The sequence below is a fragment of the Otolemur garnettii genome, unplaced genomic scaffold (genome assembly GCF_000181295.1).
Source record: "Otolemur garnettii isolate 467f Iridium unplaced genomic scaffold, OtoGar3 scaffold00181, whole genome shotgun sequence".
NCBI lineage: Eukaryota > Metazoa > Chordata > Mammalia > Primates > Galagidae > Otolemur > Otolemur garnettii.
In genome coordinates this window covers 2476654-2495458 of record NW_003852576.1, presented here as the reverse complement: position 1 = coordinate 2495458, position 18805 = coordinate 2476654, and the positions used below count along the sequence as shown (strand labels likewise).

At 42.4% G+C, this 18805-nt stretch overlaps 1 protein-coding gene across 4 annotated transcripts in view; it reads right to left on the bottom strand.

Annotated features, from left to right (window-relative positions):
• LIMCH1 (LIM and calponin homology domains 1) overlaps positions 1-18805 on the bottom strand; it is a 359691-nt gene that overhangs the window by 210593 nt on the left and 130293 nt on the right. For all 4 annotated transcript variants that reach the window (XM_023519618.1, XM_023519619.1, XM_023519620.1 and 1 more), the window contains exon 2: positions 6020-6090. In XM_023519618.1, coding sequence (XP_023375386.1) covers positions 6020-6090 — 71 coding nt within the window. The remainder of the gene's footprint in view (positions 1-6019; positions 6091-18805) is intronic.

The following is an 18805-nucleotide window of genomic DNA, read 5'->3' as shown; positions in this document are numbered from 1 at the left end:
GAACCCCGTGTCGTCCTTCCTAGTCCTCTGCCCATCTGAGACCCAGTGGCTCAGCCTCTGAGCTGCCCTTTTCCCCATCTTAGGTTTTCAGGCACTAACTCTCCTCCCCTTCTCTCCCTTCCCCACCTGCCATTAGAAGACCTCATGCTTTTCTCTCCCATTAAAATCTCAATTCTAGGCTCAGCACCTGTGGCCAAGTGGCTAAGGCACCAGCCACATACACCTGAGCTGGCAGGTTTGAATCCACCCTGGGCCCGCCAAACAACCGGCTGCAACCAAAAATTAGCCGGGCCTTTGGCAGGTCCCTATAGTCCCAGCTACTTGGGAGGCTAAGGCAGGAGAATCGCTTGAGGATTTAGAGGTTGCTGTGAGCTGTGATGCCACAGCACTCTACCCAGGGTGACAGCTTGAGGCTCTGTCTCAAAAAAATAAATAAATAAATAAATAAATAAATAAAATCCCAATTCTAGGCAGGTATGGTGACTTATACCTGGAATCCTCGAACACTATAAGATTGAGGCAGGTGGATCGCCAGAGCTCAGGAGTTGAAGACCAGCCTGAGCAAGAGCAAGACCTCATCTCAAAAAATAGCTGGGCATTGAGGTGGGTCCCTATAGTCCCAGCCACTGGGGAGGCTGAGGCAAGGGGATCACTTGAGCCCAAGAATTTGAGGTTGCTATGAGCTATGACACCACAGCACTCAACCCAGGTTGACAAAGTGAGACTCAGTCTCAAAAAAATTTAAAAATCCCAATTCCAGAACAGAACGCTGGTTAAGAGCAAACCTAAAGAATCAGACCTCCTAAATTTAAATACTTTTTATCTGTGTGACTTTAGCCAAATTATTTAATCTTTTGTGCCTCAGTTATTTCCTCTGCAAAGTGGTACCACTAATACCTTATTGGGCACAGGTAAGTTTAGAACCAGGCTGACTCTAAGAGGAAAACCAGACCCCAGGTCCAGAAAATGCCTTTCTGTTTGATGAGAACTATTAGCTTTTTTCCAGGCTCATAAGCAACCCAGGAAATTTTTAAGCAAACAAAAAGCATGTGTCTGTACACAATTGCAACTAACATTGACAGGAGATCCAACTCAGACAAAAAGATGAGAGTTTGTTGAACAAAAGAGAGAATTTAACAATGCTGTTCACGTATTTGCCAAGTGGGGTTGTAACACTGTTCTAAGATGCCAACTGGGCTTCTATTTTGAATAACACAAAGCTGAAAAGCTCCAAATAATTTTTAAAAAGAGAGCTACATATTATGAGAGCCTCGTTCTAAGAAGACCTGAACTGCTTAGTTTTCAAACTTTGAAATCATGGAGCATTCTTATTATTTTCAAACATTGCTGTGGTGTGGGGTAACTAGGAGTCAGAATTCCTTAATCACCAGCATCCACAAAACCCGCTCTGGTTCTAGAGACAGGGACAGCCTTAGGCATTCCCATCTACTCTCTAAAGACAGGTGTTTGGAACCTGTGTGGGTCTACAGGAATCTGGGGACCTCCACTTTCCTAGGGCCCCCCAAGATGAGTTTCCTGGCTTTTAGGCTCTGCCATCAAACAATCCCACAAACCCTTTCTTGCTAGATTGGCCTCGGGACCCAAGTCCTGGAAAACATAGCTGGTAATGTCAGTCTACGGGAGCCCAATATTCTCAACTTAGACAAAACCTGGCCATCAAGGTGAGGAAGGAGACCCACTTCCTCCCTCCACTGTTCCCAGCCTTCACTGCACACAGTCCCTGTCAGTCAGGGATGGGGTTCTCACTGCTGTGTGAACTCTGCACTTAGAAACCTGGGCAGGGCTGGTTCTCTGGCTGCTCACCCACTTTCTCTTACAGGCCTGGCTGGGGCTCATGCTGCTGGCTTTCCTGCCCTCAGGCTACCTACAGGGTTCATTCCTCCTCAGCAAACTCTTTGTCAGGAGTGCCAGGTGAGAATCTGATCCTGGATCTTAGGCTCCAAAACGCATGCTTTTTCAAAGACATTCGGTCAATACAAAAGTTTTGAGATAGACTGTGATGGTCCATTATTTCACTTTCAAGAAACAGTTGACAGTGTCCTTTCTGATCCACCATGCGAGTTTCAATGTGCTCAGGCATCAGTGCTGCCAGGAGGCTGCATTTGTTTCTGTTCCTGTGGATGTTACCAAAACTTTCATAATAACCTATGTACACCAGGAGTCTAATCCTCTAAGATTAGAGGACTTAGATAATAACTTACTTATCTCAAGTTTTTATCTTATTTATTTTTTAGAGAGAGAATCTCACTCTGTTGCCACGGGTAGGGTGCTGTGGCATCATCATAGCTCACAGCAACCTCAAACTCCTAGGCTCAAGTAATCTTCCTGCCTCAGCCTGCCCAGTAGCTGAGACTACAAGCAGGGGCCAATTTTTTAATTTTTTTTTTAGCAGAGATGGAGTCACACTCTTGCTCAGGCTGGTCTTGAACTCCTGATCTCAAGCAATCCTCCCACCTCCGACTCCCATAGTGCTAGGTTTACAAGTGTGAGCCACCATGCCCAGCTTGTCTCAGCTTTTATCCTACCTACCCAGGCAGCAACATTTGCCTATTGTCCAATGCAGCCATTTTCCTCAGCTTCACCCCCAGCTTATCAGCAATCCAAACTCTTTCTTTTTTCTTTTTTTGAGACATTGTTTCACTTTATCACCCTTGGTAGAGTGCTATGGTGTCACAGCTCACAGCAACCTCCAACTCCTGGGCTTAAGCGATTCTCTTGCCTCAGCCTCCCAAGTAGCTGGGACTACAGGCACCCGCCACAGCTCCTGGCTATTTTTTGGCCATAGTTGTCATTGTTGTTTGGCAGGCCTGGGGTGGATTCTAACCCTCCAGCATGTGCCTGGCACGCTAGCCATGGAGCTACAGGTGCCGAGCCCCAAGCCCTTTCTTTATCATAAAAAGCCCCTGGATACAATCTGTGCCTCCACGTTGTTCCAACCATGCTATTTCCTACCCATGGCCTGGACCTAAAATCCACTTCTCCATCCCAACAAGCCCTCAATGCAACTTGATGCAAAATAAATAACACACCTACTCAGTCCTCTTTCACTGAATTGAGGGACCCAGGGAGGCCAACACCAGCAAGCTCTCCACAAGGAGAAACAAGGGTGTGGCCCCCTCCAATGTTCCTCACTGGCTTTTATTGAAATCTCAGGCATGAAAAAATACAGCACAGCAGAGAAGGAGTTTATCTTTAACTGCAGGATTGAATTCTTAACACATTCTGTTTACTGCACTCCTGTCCTGCCTTTTTCTTATCACTGGTGAATATGACTTAGTGCTGAGACAGTGTTCCGTGTCTAATGAGTACTGATTTTAGTACTCAGGGCCAGATCACTCTGTCCCTAGTGCCCAGCACTTTTCACCTAAAGCTCTATCCTACACCTATATTTACTCATGGGTTTTCAGAAGACCAGTCAGTGGATAGTGCCCTGCATACATCAGGAGATACCATCCTCTAACTCAGTGGTTCTCAACCTTCCTGATGCCACAACCCTTTGATACAGTTCCTCATGTTGTGGTGACCCCCAACCATAAAATTATTTTCGTTGCTACTTCATAATTGTAATTTTGCTACTGTTATGAATCATAATATAAATATCTGATATGCAGGATGTATTTAGGCAACCCCTGTGAAAGGGTCGTTCAACCCCCAAAGGGGCTGCAACCCACAGGTTGAGAACCACTGCTCTAACTCAACACCTAGGTAAGAAATAAATTCTACATAAGTAAATACCTCTAGTAGCAGAGCCCTATCTTTAGAAAAGGGCTAAGAATCCAAAGTCAGGTAAGCATATGACTCTGTGACAGATTTATTCATGGGAACGCAGCAGAGAGGTGGGTGCCCATAAGCATCACTGGAGCAAATGTTTGGTAAACAAAAATTGGTACCAAAGGATCACTTCAAATGAGCCAGCATGGTCCACATAAATTAAATCTGATTCTGGCTAGTGCATTCACATCAGAAAAGGGCTAAGCCCAGAATCATTGGAAAAGCAAGTGCAAGAACAGAAGCATGGGAAGCCTGTCTGAGCCCGTCTCTGCCGAGGGGCGAAACTAACTGCAGCTCACCTGAGAGATGAGCTCTGAGTTAGACACAATAAAGGGAAAAGTGGGGCTGATGGAAACAAAGTGTGAGTGGAGGGGAGACACTTCATAGGAAGAAGAGTATGGCAAAAGCAAACAAAAGAGAGGCATTTTCCTTTAAAGAAAGAAGAGCAGTGGGGAGGCAGGAAAAAAAATGCTGCCATGAGCTATGCTGAGGGATTCTGCCCACAGTCCACATCCACACAGCACTGCACAGTCTTTTAAAGCATCTTGGTCACATTATCCTTTTGAGGTTCACAAAGAGCCTCTGAAACAGGCAGAGTTATAAATTTTTTATTGCTATTTTAGAAAAAAAATGAGACTCCAGGAGGCTAAATGTTTGAAGGGGAAAGGTAAGGACTTGAATCTCTAGTCCTCAGGCTCCAAAACTCATCAGTATGTCCCAAATAATATTCTGAAGGTTGCTAAAAGAAGAGTCCTATTCTCTGTGATTTTATTTATATGAGTTCAGGAGAAGGCAAAGTAGATGCTACGGTGATAAGAATCAGAACAGTGTTTGTCTCCAGGGGCTGAGATTGAGTGGGAAGGGGCATGATGGAATTTTTTGTTTTATATGTTGCTTACCATACAGGTTGCACACACGTACACATTTTTCAAAACCCATCGGGTTGTACACAAAGGGACAGTGCATTTCATTATATGAACGTTTCATCTCAATGAAACAAAAACGGGCACACAAATTACAGAACGTGTTAAATAAATTCAAGTTTTTGAATGTTGACATTTATGGGCCACCATTTATAAGGCTCTAGCTTATTTTGTATCTAAAACCACAAGAGATATTGCAAGGGTACATGTCAAATCTATCAAGAGTAGAGTATAAATGTCTTAACACAAAAATTAAGTGAGGTGAAGGCTATGTTAACCAGTTTGATGCAAGCATTCCAAATTGTATATAAAATCAGCACTTGTACCCCATAAATGCATTAATATACAGAGTTATGATTTAATTAAAAAATAATAAAACCACAAAAGAGGGTCAGGCACGATGGCTCACACCTGTAATCCTAGCACATTGGGAGACTGAGATGGGCAGATTGCTTGAGCTCAGAAATTGGAGACCAGCCTGAGCAAAAGCCAGGCCCCATTTCTTGGTCTCTACTAAAAAATATTAAGAACTAGTCAGGTGCTGTGGCTGGTGCCTGTAGTCCCAGGTACTTGGGAAACTGAGGCATGAGAATCGCTTGAGCCCAAGAGTTTGAGGTTGCTGTGACCTACGATGTTACCCAGGGTGACAGAGTGAGACTCTGTCAAAGGAAAAAAAAAGAAAGAAAGAAAAAAGGAAATAAGGAAGAAAGGAGGGAGAGAGGGAGGAAAAAGAAGGAAAAGAAAGAAACCACAAGAGCTCTTAATTCTTCAAAGCATAAAAATTAAATATTGCAGTCATCATTCACATTTGAATTTTGCCAGCACCACAAATTAAACATGTTCAAAAAAACTCAGTGATGCAGGCCTAGTAAGAAACATTAGCTGGCAGGCTTCTGAGATGTTGTAAGTATACAGAAAAAAGTATATGCTTTTTTCACTTGGCACAATCTGCCTTTATTTGGGATGAAAAGGGAAAGAAAAGCTGCTACTTTTACTACAATTAGGTCCACATCCTTACAACTACACTAGCCCAAATTCCTACATAGTTAACAGTTGACTGGAGCTAGGTAGCAGCTACCAGATTCTCCTTAATCTAGCATGGGATTGCCACAGTCTCCACCACTCCTTACTATACACAAAGACTCCCTGACCTGCTTGTTTCCTGCCTAGCCCAGTGATTTTTTTCAGTTTCATATTCAAACAATAAATAAATTCAAAGTAAAACAGTAAAAGCATGATAGACAAACTGAATAATATTGATGATGTTTCCTCAATAAAATGAACTAGATATAGGCTATACTTACTCGCACAGAAGAATTCCATTTTCTAACCCTGTCCGAAAGTCTTTATCACCAAAGCTTCTCCCGGTTACTTGCTGGAAAAGAAAAAAGAAACAGAGAGCATAAATTTCTCTTTTTTAAATCAGGAAGTTCAATTTTGTTATTATTAAGAGCCTTGGAAAAATTGGTGGCATTCCAAGATGGTAAAGACCTGTTAGGCCTGAATTTCCTAGCTGTGTGCAGCTTGGCTTAGACCAGCTAAAGCTGAACTTACATCACTTCTTGGAAGGTTTTCTTTTCCTACTTACTGTCCTTCCTGATAACAATGTCTTACTTTAGGGGGCTTGGCCACAATAAATCAGTACCCCAACTTCTTTCATCTGGAGGATGCAACCAACACATCTTTCCAAAAAGCCTGAGGAAAGTCCCACCTGAGGACAATGTCCCCATTTACCAAAGCATTAAGGGAGTAGAAGAAAAGAGGTCACAGAGGTCTAAGCTCAGGAGGCTAGCATCAAGACCAGAAGATCAGAGCCAATATCCATAAATAACATGCATAAAAGAGGAAAAAATTAAAAGTTGGAAAAGATTAATCATCTGGTAGCACAAGACCATGGCCTCAGTAGGCCTGTGGTCGAGGCACCAGGGAGGCATTTATTTGTTCTTTCGGTAAATATTTATCGAGCACTAACAGTACTCTAAGTAAATATAGTCATCCTTCAGTATCTACGGGGGACTGGGGCCAGGACACCTCTTACACACCAAAATATGCAGATACTCAAACCCCGATATAAAATGGCATTATTTGCATATAATCCGTGTGATCCCCTCACATATTTTAAATAAATCATATCATATTTGTACCACCTAATACAATATATAAATGCTATTTGAGTAGACATTATGCTGTATTATTTAGGAAATAATGACAAGAAAAAACTCTAGACATGTTCAGTACAGACACAATTCTGGTTTCATATATCTTTGACCAGCAGGTGGTTGAATCCACAAATGTGGAACCCATGGATACAAAGGGTTGACTATACTATAGACTCTAAAGTAAACTCTAACATAGCAAAACAAAAAGTTATAGCTAATAAACCAATAAAGCAGGTAAAACTGAATTGTAAAAAATACTAATAATAGGGCAGCGCCTGTGGCTCAAAGGAATAGGGCACCAGCCCCATATGCTGGAGGTGGTGGGTTCAAGCCCAGTCCTGGCCAAAAACTGCCAAAAAAAAGTACTAATAATAAGAAAGGCAACTAAAAAGAAAAAGAGAACAAAGAACATATGGAGCAAATGTATGTAGAAAGATTATAGACTTATATCTGACCATATCAATAATTACATTAAAAATAAATGGTCTAAACATCCCCAATTGAAAGGCAGAGATTGTTGGATTGTACAAAAAAAGCAAGACCAAACAACTATGTGCTGCCAACAAAAATGTACTTTATAAACATAAAGACACAAATAGTTTAAAAGAATGGAATAAGATATACCACGATACCACTAATCAGAAGAAATCTGGAGTGGTTATATTAATATCAAACAAGAAAGTTTCAGAACAAAAAATAAATAACAGGAATAGAGAAAGACATTTCATAGTGATTAGCTGGTCAGGAAGACATAACAATCCTAAACATTTATGTGCTTAATTAAAAAGGCTCACAATGTACAATTCAAGACAGAACTGTAAGGAGAAAGAGACAAATCCAAAATTAGCCTCAGAGATTTAAATACCTCTCTTCAATAACTGATTAAACAAGTGCACAGAAGATCAATAAGGATACTATGGATAGAAGATAAACAACATCACCAAACAAATCGACCTAATGGACATTTCTAGAATACTCCACTCTAAAACAGTAGTACACAACTTTTCCCCTCTAAGTTTACAATGAACATTTATGAAGGTGGAGCAAATTCTGGGTCAGAAAACAATACGGTCACCAGGATTCATACAAAGTATGTTATCTAACCACAATGGAATTAACTTCCAAATTTAACAATAAAAATATCTCTGAAAAATGTCCAAATATTTTTAGACTAAGTAACACAATTCTAAATTACCCACTGATCAAAGAAAAAAAATCAAAAAAGAAATTAGAATGCATTTTGTAGTGAAAGGATATAGCAATATGAAAACGTATGGAAAGACACTAAAACAGTATTTAGGGAAAATGTATAGCAGAGAACCCCTATAGGAGAAAAGAAGATCCCCTCAAATCAATGAATTGTACCCTCATCTTAGGCAAATTAAGCCCAAATTAAGTAGAAGAAAGAGTGAAAAAATGAGGGCTGAAATCAACCAAATAGAAAACTGGGGCCAGGGGTGACAGCTCACACTTATAATCCTAACACTTTGGGAGGCCCAGGAGGAAGGATCACTTGAAGTCAGGAGTTCAAGACTATCCTGAGCAAGCGCAAGACTAGACTCCATCTTACCAAAAATAAAAATATTAGCTAGCTATGGTGGTGTGTGCCTATAGTCCCACCTACCTGGGAGGCAGAAGTAGGAGGATCGCTAAAACCCAGGAGTTTGAGGTTGCAGTGAGCTATGATGATGCCACTGCACTCTAGCCTTGGTAACCGTGTAAAACCCTACCTCAAAAAAAGAAAGAAAGAAGCTGAAAAAAATTAGAGAAAAATTAATTAAACCAAAGGTTTTTTTTTTTTAATTAATAAAATGATATACCTTTAGCCATGTTGATAAATTAACTCTTAGCCAACAAAATTGGTAAACTTTTGGTTTTTAGCCAAAAAATGAACAAGACACAAATTACTAATATTAAGAAAGATAGCGATTCCACAGATGTTAAAAGGATAATAAGGAAATATTACAAACAAATTTGAGCTAATAAATTCACCAACTTAGATGAACTTGATAAATCTATGTCCAAAACAACCATAATTCACTCAACAAAGAGATAACTTTCCCACCCAAAAAAAAAAAAAATTCCCAGAAGATTTACCTGATAAATTGTACCAAATATTTAAGAAAGAAGTAATATAGTTCTATTCAAATTCCTTCAGACCATTGAAAAAGAAGGAATACTTCCCAATTTGTTTTATTAGGCCAGCATTACTCTGGTCTCAAAACCAGACAGACATTGTAAGATGTGAAATATACCAATATGTTATTTCTTCATGTTGAGAATTATATATGACTTTTATTTTGCTTTTTAAATTTTCCATATTTTCCAAAACCTTTGCATAATTAATGCCTATTATTTTAATATAAGAAAATCCAATCATGTTTTTTTTAGAAAGCTTATAGAAAATTAATCTAAGAAAACTAAATGTTCTCAATTTTTCCTTGTAAACACAAGTTCAAGTTCTATCACAAAACATGCTATTAACGTGCTCTCACTCTCGCTAGAAAGGCAATTCATTAACCAACATCACGTCGCGCCCAAAGATTATTTTGTTAGTATCTTCTCACTCTTATTGAAGTAGGAAATTAGACTGTGCAAATATCCAGCTTTTTTCTCAAAATCAAGAAACTAAGAAAGATCTCTTTTAAAAATCTTTAAATACAGACTTTAAACATCTTAGCATTTTTTTCCAGAATCTGTCAATGATTTGTCTGTCACTGATCTGTCATGGATCAGAATGATTCCTATTCTGGAAACATCACAAATACTCTCCATAATACTAATCTTTGTTCGCCAAGAAATGATTAGAAGGGTTCAAAAACATTTTTTCCCAGGTCTTTACATTTTTATGTGCTAGTGAAAACACGGTTAACACTGAGGACCCAACATAGTTGAGCTACATTTCTGACAGAATCTCTGGCTGAGTCTCTGAATCTCCAGGCCCCTGTCCACGTAATGAGAAGGAAGAAGGCGAGGCCACGAACAGAACCATGATGACATAGACTGGTCACAGACAAAAGCAAGCATCTAAACTCTCATGATAAATACAAGGTGACATAACTACTAAGGATATCGGAAAATGCTGATGGCCCATACACAGGCTAAAGAGTTCATGGGCCACTTAAAATTATCTTTTTTTTTTTAAGAGATAGGGTCTTACTCTGTCACCCAAGTGGGCTTTCAGTACAGCATCATACTCACAGCTCAGAGCAACCGTAAGCTCCAGTGATCCTCCTGAGTAGCTGAGACTCCAGGTGTGCACCACCATGCCCAGCAACTTTTTGGAATTTTTTGTAGAGAAGGGAGGAGGTGTCTTGCTATGTTGCCCAGGTTCGTCTTAAACTCCTGGTCTCAAGGAATCCTCCCACCTTGGCCTCCCAAAGTGATGGGATTACGGATGTGAGCCACAGCACCCAGCCTAAAATTATCTTGCTGCATCTGATACACAGCTTCCAAAATTTTTCACGGAGAGGTTGATGTAATAGCCCAAAGTCAGTTTATAATCAAAGTTCTCCAAGATGCAGTCTGATAAAATTCAGTTTGTCAGACTCCCAATTCTGGAGGTGGAGTAGGCACGTATGTTTGGAGAGAAGATGCTCTCTTCCACCTCGGTCCCCCCTCCTCCGCCCTCTCTCCATCATGCAGTGCCCGTTAGGTCCTGACACGGTTGTCACACGGCTCTGCACTGATTCAAATGCTCTCCATTCATCACAGCCTGGGTTATTTAGGAGAGAGACACCTGGCTCGTTGTCAGGAGGATCAACAGCTGAATAGACTCCAGAAACTCAGCAAGGACCAAGCCACTGAAAATTCTGTCCTTGGCCTAGAACCTGCAGCCTCTTCCCCTGGAATTAATGTGAGAAATACAGACTCTGCACGCTCTCACCCCCTCTAAGACCTACTAAACCAGAACCAGCATTTCTAAAAGCTCCCCATGTGGGCTGGGTGAGGTGGCTTATGCCTGTAATCCTAGCACTTTGCTAGCCTGACCAAGAGTGAGACCCCACGTCTACCAAAAATAGAAAAATTAGCTGGGTGTTGTGCACATGCTTGTTGTTTCAGCTGCTCACAGAGGCTGAGGCAGGAGGATCGCTTGAACTCAGGAGTTCGAGGTTGCTGTGAGCTAGGCTGATGCCATGGCACTCTAGCCTGGGCAACAGAGTGAGACTCTGTCTCAGAATAAAATAATAATCACTATATGACTCATATACACAGTAAATTTCACAAATCCCTCACCCAGCAGAACAAGGCAGCAATTCAGACTCAAAGACGCAAGCCCTTCCATTGGAGTCAGGACTTTGGATGACCTGTCTCAACAACCCCTCTCGGCAACATCTTTATGATGGGTTTACAATATCACACATCCTATATTCTAACCATAAAGGCAGCTAAGTACGTTCCCTTCGTGACAGCATAAGCCATTGCTATAAACAGTAAAACAGCAGCCAAGAATCAAACACCAGTACCAACGGCCCATGTGCAAGGGAAGTGAAAAGTCACTACTGCCCAGACCTTCCCTGACTGTTCCATCCAGGGCGCGACTCTCCATAACCTTCCAAACAAGGCCCTGGGCAAGCCGTCAGCTCCTGGTCGCTCTTCAAAGGCATAAAGGCAGGATGAGAGTCGCTCTTAAATAGAGCCTGAGGTGGAGGCAGGGGATGGGGGTGCAGGGGGAGAGCCCAGGTTTGGAAGCAGTGGGGGCCAGCAGGGGAAGAGCAATGTGAAATATCAAGGGTATCTTGTCACACACCCCCCCCAACCCTGCTCTCCCCCCCTGCTGGGGCTCACCCAGCTGATCAGTTACTGGGTCTCTGTTGGTTGTTCAGCTCCCAATCTCAGACTTATGCCTGACCCCGTCTTCCACACCTAATCATATCCATCGATGAATCCTGTTAATTCCCCCTCCAAAACTTAACCAGAACCTGACTGGTCTCACTGCCTCCACTGACGGCCTTTCTCCATGCCACTGTCACCTGCACCTGCATAGGGCAAGAGTCTGTCACCTGGCCTCTCTGCTTCCAGCCTTGCCCCTCCCATCCATTCTCAGCAGCAGCTGGGCTCAGCCTGGAAGGGTAGACCATGCCACCACGCTGCTCAGAACCCCACTGGCTTCCTGTCTCACTCGTAGTTGAAGTCAGTGTTCGTAGAGTTCCCTACAAGTGTTCAACATAAAAGCACATGAGCAAACGCACAAAGAAACTAACAGCAGGGCACGGACAAAACTCAGTACGGGGGGCGGCACCTGTGGCTCAAGGAGTAGGGCACCAGCCTCATATGCTGGAGGTGGCAGGTTCAAACCCAGCCCTGGCCAAAAACTGCAAAAAACAAAAACAAGAAACCCAGTCCAGGTGTGCATAAGAAACTGGTACACATCTCTCTATTCAAGGGGATACTCAGAAGTATTGACGCTGACACTTATGTCACCAGCTACGTCCTGTGTCCCTTTCAGGAAATATCAGATTTCCTGTTTTATACTTTAGGATAGACTCCAGAAACTCAGCAAGGACCAAGCCACTGAAAATTCTGTCCTTGGCCTAGAACCTGTAGCAAATTTGCTAACCAAAATATTCTTTAAAGGATGTAGTTTTTTGGTTTTTTGTTTGTTTGTTTGTTTTGTTTGTTTTGAGACAGAGCCTCAAGCTATCCCCCTGGGTAGGGTGCCATGGCATCACGCTCACAGCAATCTCCAACTCCTGGGCTCAAGTGATTCTCTTGCCTCAGCCTCCCAAGTAGCTGGGACCTGCCACAATGCCAGGCAGCCAGTGCCTGCCACAATGCCTGGCTATTTTTTGGTTGCAGCCATCGTTGTTGTTTGGCAGGGCAGGCTGGATTCGAAGTCGCCAGCTCAGGTGTATGTGGCTGGCACCTTAGCTGCTTGAGCCACAGGCTCCGAGCCAAGGAACATGTAGACTAAAACAAACAATGAGTCGCCAATTTGCTGAAATTTTCGAAAGTTCAAAAGGAAAAGAAAGATTTCGTTTGCCCTTGCAGGTAAACCAAAAGTAGAAGCAAAGGGACATCGTAACGTGTCATCATTCTATCTTATGCAGATAATTACTGAGGAAGCCCGTCTGAATCTGATTTCCTTCCCATGGAACTGACAGGTACTTCTGTTTATGAGTTTGTCTATGTCAGTAGCATTGCTCTGAATCATTCAGATAACTAAACATGGAGGACTTTAATAAAAACAGCCTAATAAAAAAACCACACAGCTTTATGGCAACATTTTTATGATGTGTTTATAATGTGATATAACACATTGTGTATCACAGTGCTGCATTCTGCTAATTACTTTGTTACCATTGTTATTATGTAATTGCAACGAACGGCCAAAGGCTGCCAAGAATGAATCTGCCAGCTTGATCGTTACCATTTTTTATAGTATATATGGTATTTCAGAAATATATTCATTGACCTTTGGTTGTTTTTTAAAAGCAGTGTGGTAGACCAACTACTGTCCACTAATGAAGTAGGGCTGAAGAGGAATTTAAACGAATATTAACAAACCTTTCTATAATGCTCTTAAGAAGAGATTCTGCTGGCTGACAGTATGGTCTCTGGTTGCAAGCAAGTGAAACAAAATACAAGACTTCGTAGATTTTAACTTAACTTTTGAAAGATACAGATATTTTCCCTAAACTGCACAAAAGCAGCTTTGCTTTTCAGAAGGCTGTGATTTCCTCCTACAAACTGCAAATGAAAAGAAATCATGCCTCTTTAATTCACTGAGAAGATTACTGGTAGCTCATTACGCTCACTTCTCTTCTGATTATATTTGACTTAATTAACAACATCTCTGCATATTTTGTACCTAAATTGTAAAATAAAGCAGAACAGAATTGCTCTTATTTTTACATTTTCTGAGAAATAAACCCTTTGTGGGATTGCTAGAAGAATCAAATCAAAATTCTATGGAAGAACTTTGTAAACAATGATGAATCATACTCATCTAAACCAGAATTAGCAATCCACCAATCTGTCATGCCAAGCAGTATAAACGGCGTGAGACCAAAATAAGAAAACCCATCCTAACCCAGTAGGAATCACAGTCCAGGAAGAAAAAAATAAAACATTATAATACAGTGGGTTGATGGAAGAGCGGTACAAAATGGGGGGAAGCAATTAACACAAATTACATGACTGAATAACTAGATGAATGGTAGAAGCTCACAGTCACACAGCGGCTAACGTATGGTCTCTCTGTTCTCAATGTTCTCACAGATTGGGCCAGGCGCAGGGGCTCATACCTATAATCCTAGCACTCTGGGAGGTCAAGGTAGGTGGATGGCTTGAGTTCAGGAGTTCAAGATCAGCCTGAGCAATAGAGAGACCCTGTCTCTATTAAAAATAGGAAAAAAACTAGCTAGATGTTGTGGCAGGTGCCCGTGGTCCCAGCTACTTGGGAGCTAAGGCAGGAGGATCATGTAGAATACAGGAATTTGAGGTTGCTGTGAGCTAGGCTGATGCCATGGTACTCTAGCCTGGGTAACAAAGTAAGACTTTGTCTCAAAAAAAAAAAACTGCTGGCTACATAATTTATTTAATCCTCATAACAACTTTGTGGTGTTTGATTATTATTTCCAGGTCAAAGTCAAAGAAATCTGAGCACAGGAAGGTTAAGTAACTTGCCCAAGAGCACAAAACTAGTAAATACAGACCCTGGCGTAACCTTAGGCAGTGTGACTGCAGAATAGATGCTCTTAAGAAGCATTCTGTGAAGCATTTGTGCAAAATAAGTCGGGAGAGTTCAAGGATAAACCCCCTCTGCCTAAGAAAGGCCTGAGGGGGGAGGGCTGACGTTTGAGTTAGTCCTACAGGATGAGAAGAGAGATTCCCCAAAGGAAGGCGATGAGCAGAGCTGCCTTCTTTGAGCAAAGACAAAAAGTTCTAAGGGCTGAGTATAGAGGGTCAGCAGGTGGAGAGGGGACATGGGGTGGGAGATGAGCTGCCGGAGTCGCCATGGCCAAGACGGTGAAGGACCTTGTGCGGCTGGACTATGGGCTGTACTTTAGCCTGGAACAAGAGACACCCCAGAAGATGGGAGTGAGAGGAGGGATGCTTTAGCATATTCACCCAATCTCTACTGCCAGAGAGATTGCTCCAGAATGACATTTTGTTAGTTGCTCCTAATTACATCCCTGTGATTCACTCCTACGTACTGGCAATGACCTCCCTCCTGCCAGCCCCACACAGGTCCCTCAACGGACCACATCTATATCTATCTTTCCGTCTTTTCCTGCCAGCTCAAAAGGAAGACATGACCGGGTTCCTCTCCCTTCAGCCTTCTCAGGGTTCTGGATCTGACCCCTTCCCAAACCTTAGTCCTGCCTTTCTCTCAACCTCCCCTCTCTGCCCAGAGCATTCTCCCTGCCTCTGCTGGCAGCACAGTGACTCCTTCTTTTCCTAAAAACCCTCCCTCAGTCCAGCCCTTCAACCATCAGCCTTCCTCATCCTTCCTGTCACAGCCCAAACTTCCTGTGTGAATATCCTGTCCCCGTTACCCTGTCATCATGGCTCAGCCACCTGCAAGTCGTCCTCACTAATAATAATTCACTGAAACTCAACCCACAGCTCCACCAGCATGAGGAAAATCATCTTAATAAACTCACACCAGCCCTCTGCATCCCTAATTAAGACAGGGTAAGAGGAACGGATTCCAGAAATCTGCATGAAGAATAAATGAATTAATGTCTATAAAACCCTTATTGCCTTGCCCGGCCCACAGTCAGAGCCCCGGACATTTCACTATCGTTATGGGCAACAGTAAGAAATCGCCAGGGCTCATTTTTGGTTCCTCTCTTCCATCCTTCGGCAGTTCTTTCCTCCTTGATCTTAAACGAGGTCGTGTTTATGTTCTAGTATCCCAAACTAACCCACAAGATACTTTTCTCATTTGATCTTCAAGTCTCAGCAGCATGACAGTCACCTTCTTGCTCCTTTGGGGATCATCCGTCCCTCCCGGCTTCCCCATCACCAGACACTCCTGGTACCCTTCTCCCTCATTAAGTAAACACGCCTGTCTCCAACACCTAAGTTCAGCTTATGCACAGAACTCTCTTATTCTACAGGTGAGAAAAATAATGCTCTGAACATTGACTTGCCCAAGGTCGTGCAATCAGCTAGCAGTCAGGATCAGGCTAGAATCAGCCCCCCATGCCCCAGGCCAGGGCTCCCCTGCCCACCCTGCTTCATCCTGAAGCCCAGCTCTGCTTCCTGGGCAGTTACGTTGCTACGCTTTCTTAAACTGCAATAGCTCTTTATATCTATTCGTCTGAGTTGGCAAAGAAACAGCACAGAAGTCCAGGCCTGAGGTTATTTAATCAACATTATCAGACCATAATTCCCTCCAGCACAGGCTCTGAGTGCTTAATATTGAGGATAATAAAATGCAATCTGCAGAATCCATTTATATTTTCATCATGTCATCAGAAAACCAGAAGGCGCTGTTTATAGACACGGATTGACAGACTCTGCCGAAAACAAAATCTAATTAAAAATACAGCTGATGTTCAGAAGCACCCTAGGAGCAGTAAAGCCTCTGATCCAGTCATTGTATGATCTACATGCAGAAAATGGGTCAGTCCAGAGATGTGTGAGTGGGCTTAGCAAAACTGTGTGCATATCCTCAAGCTGTCCGTGCCTTACAAAGAGGCAGAACAGAAGGTACAAAGACATTCACCACTCAAAATGAGCTTATTATACCACAATAAAGCCTTTGCAACTGACTTGAGAGCAGAGAGAAAGAACAGTCCAGAAGGAATGTGGGCTAGTGGAGTGCTTGTGGGCTAAGGGTGTGTCTCCACTTCAAGGGGCAGAGATGTGCTTCAGCCAGGGTTATTTTCACCTGGGTATCATGTTGCTCCTTAAATAAATGTTTCAGCTCTGGGTTAATTTTGGCAAATCAGTCTATGTAACTGTCATCTAGTCCTGGGCACAGTGAATGAGGCAAATCTGGGTTCATATTCCAGGTCTGCACGACAGAGCTCAGTGACGCTGGACAAACCACTTCATTTCTCTGAGCCTCCGACTTGGTCTTCCAAAAATGGCTTTAGATGCCTGTGTGACCATCTTGTCAGAGGTTAGACATCGTGGCTAGAAGCCATCTGCTAGGACAGTTAGGACTCACGGAGTTTGCAAAAATGATAGTTCTATGATCATTTGTTCAAGCTTCATATTGAAAGAGAAAAGAAATCCCCCACTAGAGCCTGCACACCAGGGAGTCATCACTTTTGTTCAGAAATGTTACTCCTGAGCTTGTGAGTGCTGGGCATAGTATCGCACAGGGAAGCCCAGGGGATAATCGTCTGGGTTAAATGAGACCATGAAGAAGCAACTGGGGAAATCCAGAAAATGACATGCTTTATATGAAAACCAGACTTCATAAAGTTGATGTCAGGAAGAAAAGGCCATTCTAAATAAGAGGCGTAAGTGACACAATGACCAACTGCAGTGTAGACTCCTTCATGAGATCCTAGTTTAAAAGAGCCTCTAGAGATAATATTCTGGGCACTTTGGGGGAAATCTAAACATATACCGGTCATTATTATAACAGGTCATCGCTGGTCACTCTATTAAGAGTGACAATGGCATGTTAGTGATTAGAAGAATGTTCGTACACTTGGGAAGTCAACAGTACAATGTTTAGAGGGAAAGGGTCTGATATCTGTAATTACTTTTCAATGGCCGAGAAAACACCAGAGAGAAGTGCACGTAGAAAGCAAGTACGCCTGGTAATGGGAATAACGTAAGGGCAAAGGGCTCAACTACAACTTGAACTTCACCTAACAAACCCAACCTTATCACTTGTACCCTCATATTAATCTAAAATAAATAAATAAGGAAAGAAACAAAGTGATCTAATACAGAAAATGTTAATTGTTGAAATTAGATGGTGGGTGTACAGGGTTGTCTGGACCGATGTTTCTTTCCTTCTTTATTTCCTTCCTCCTTCTTTCTCTCCCTCCCTCCCTCCCCTCCTTCCTTCCTTCTTCCTTCCTTCATTCCCTCCTTTCTTCCTTCCTTCTCTACCTTGAAGGTTTTTAAACATTCATAATAAAGTGCCATTTGGGAGCTATGGCTAAAAAAATTCAACAACCCAGGGAAAGAACTCAGGTCAACAACCTGTCCGGTGCTTCCTCACCAATTTCTAGGGGTAGGTTTTCATATTTAATTTCACCAATGACAGTCACTACACTTATGCACAAGCCCCTCTCTCACCTGCTTACCACACAGAAGTGACACTTGCCAGCCATGAAATCAGCATGACATCAGCACCAAGCATGGGAAGGAAGGGGGGTCAAGCCCCTTGGTTTCCTGATTTCAGGCAAAGAACTAGCACTCGAGGTTCTGCCAAGTACACCCAGTCCTGTAACAGTCACAGAGCTGTCTCAAGAAATGATCGATTTCACTGTTTGATATTTTAATAACCAGATAATTTTTAGCTAGGAATCCAAAGTAACCACAAAACAGTTGTATGTTGCCAATTGTTGGCATTCGTAAAGCATCAAAGTCAAGTTAGGAAACTACTTGAATTCACCCAAACAAGTTATTAGATTACCAATGAAAATAAAACACAGCGAAATGCTCAGTATAAAAATAGAACGATTGCATTTTAAGCAGCCTATCCTTTAAAAAGGAGATTTAACTTGGGTGACACGACAGTACAGAAGGACGTGACCGACATACAGTGAGGGGAGCGACTTCAGGGAGGAGAGAGGAGCAGCTGGGAGTGGGCACGGCTGTGCTCCTGCAGAGGCAAGATTCTGCTTCCTAGACGGGCTCGTCATTACAACTGTTCACCTTAAATAATTAACTAATCTGTGTGTCTGTTTCATGTGGCTTTCCGTACTTATGTTCTATTTTATAATTCAAAAGTTTTTTTTTTTTTTTTTTTTTTTGAGACAGAACCTCAAGCTGTCCCCCTGGGTAGAG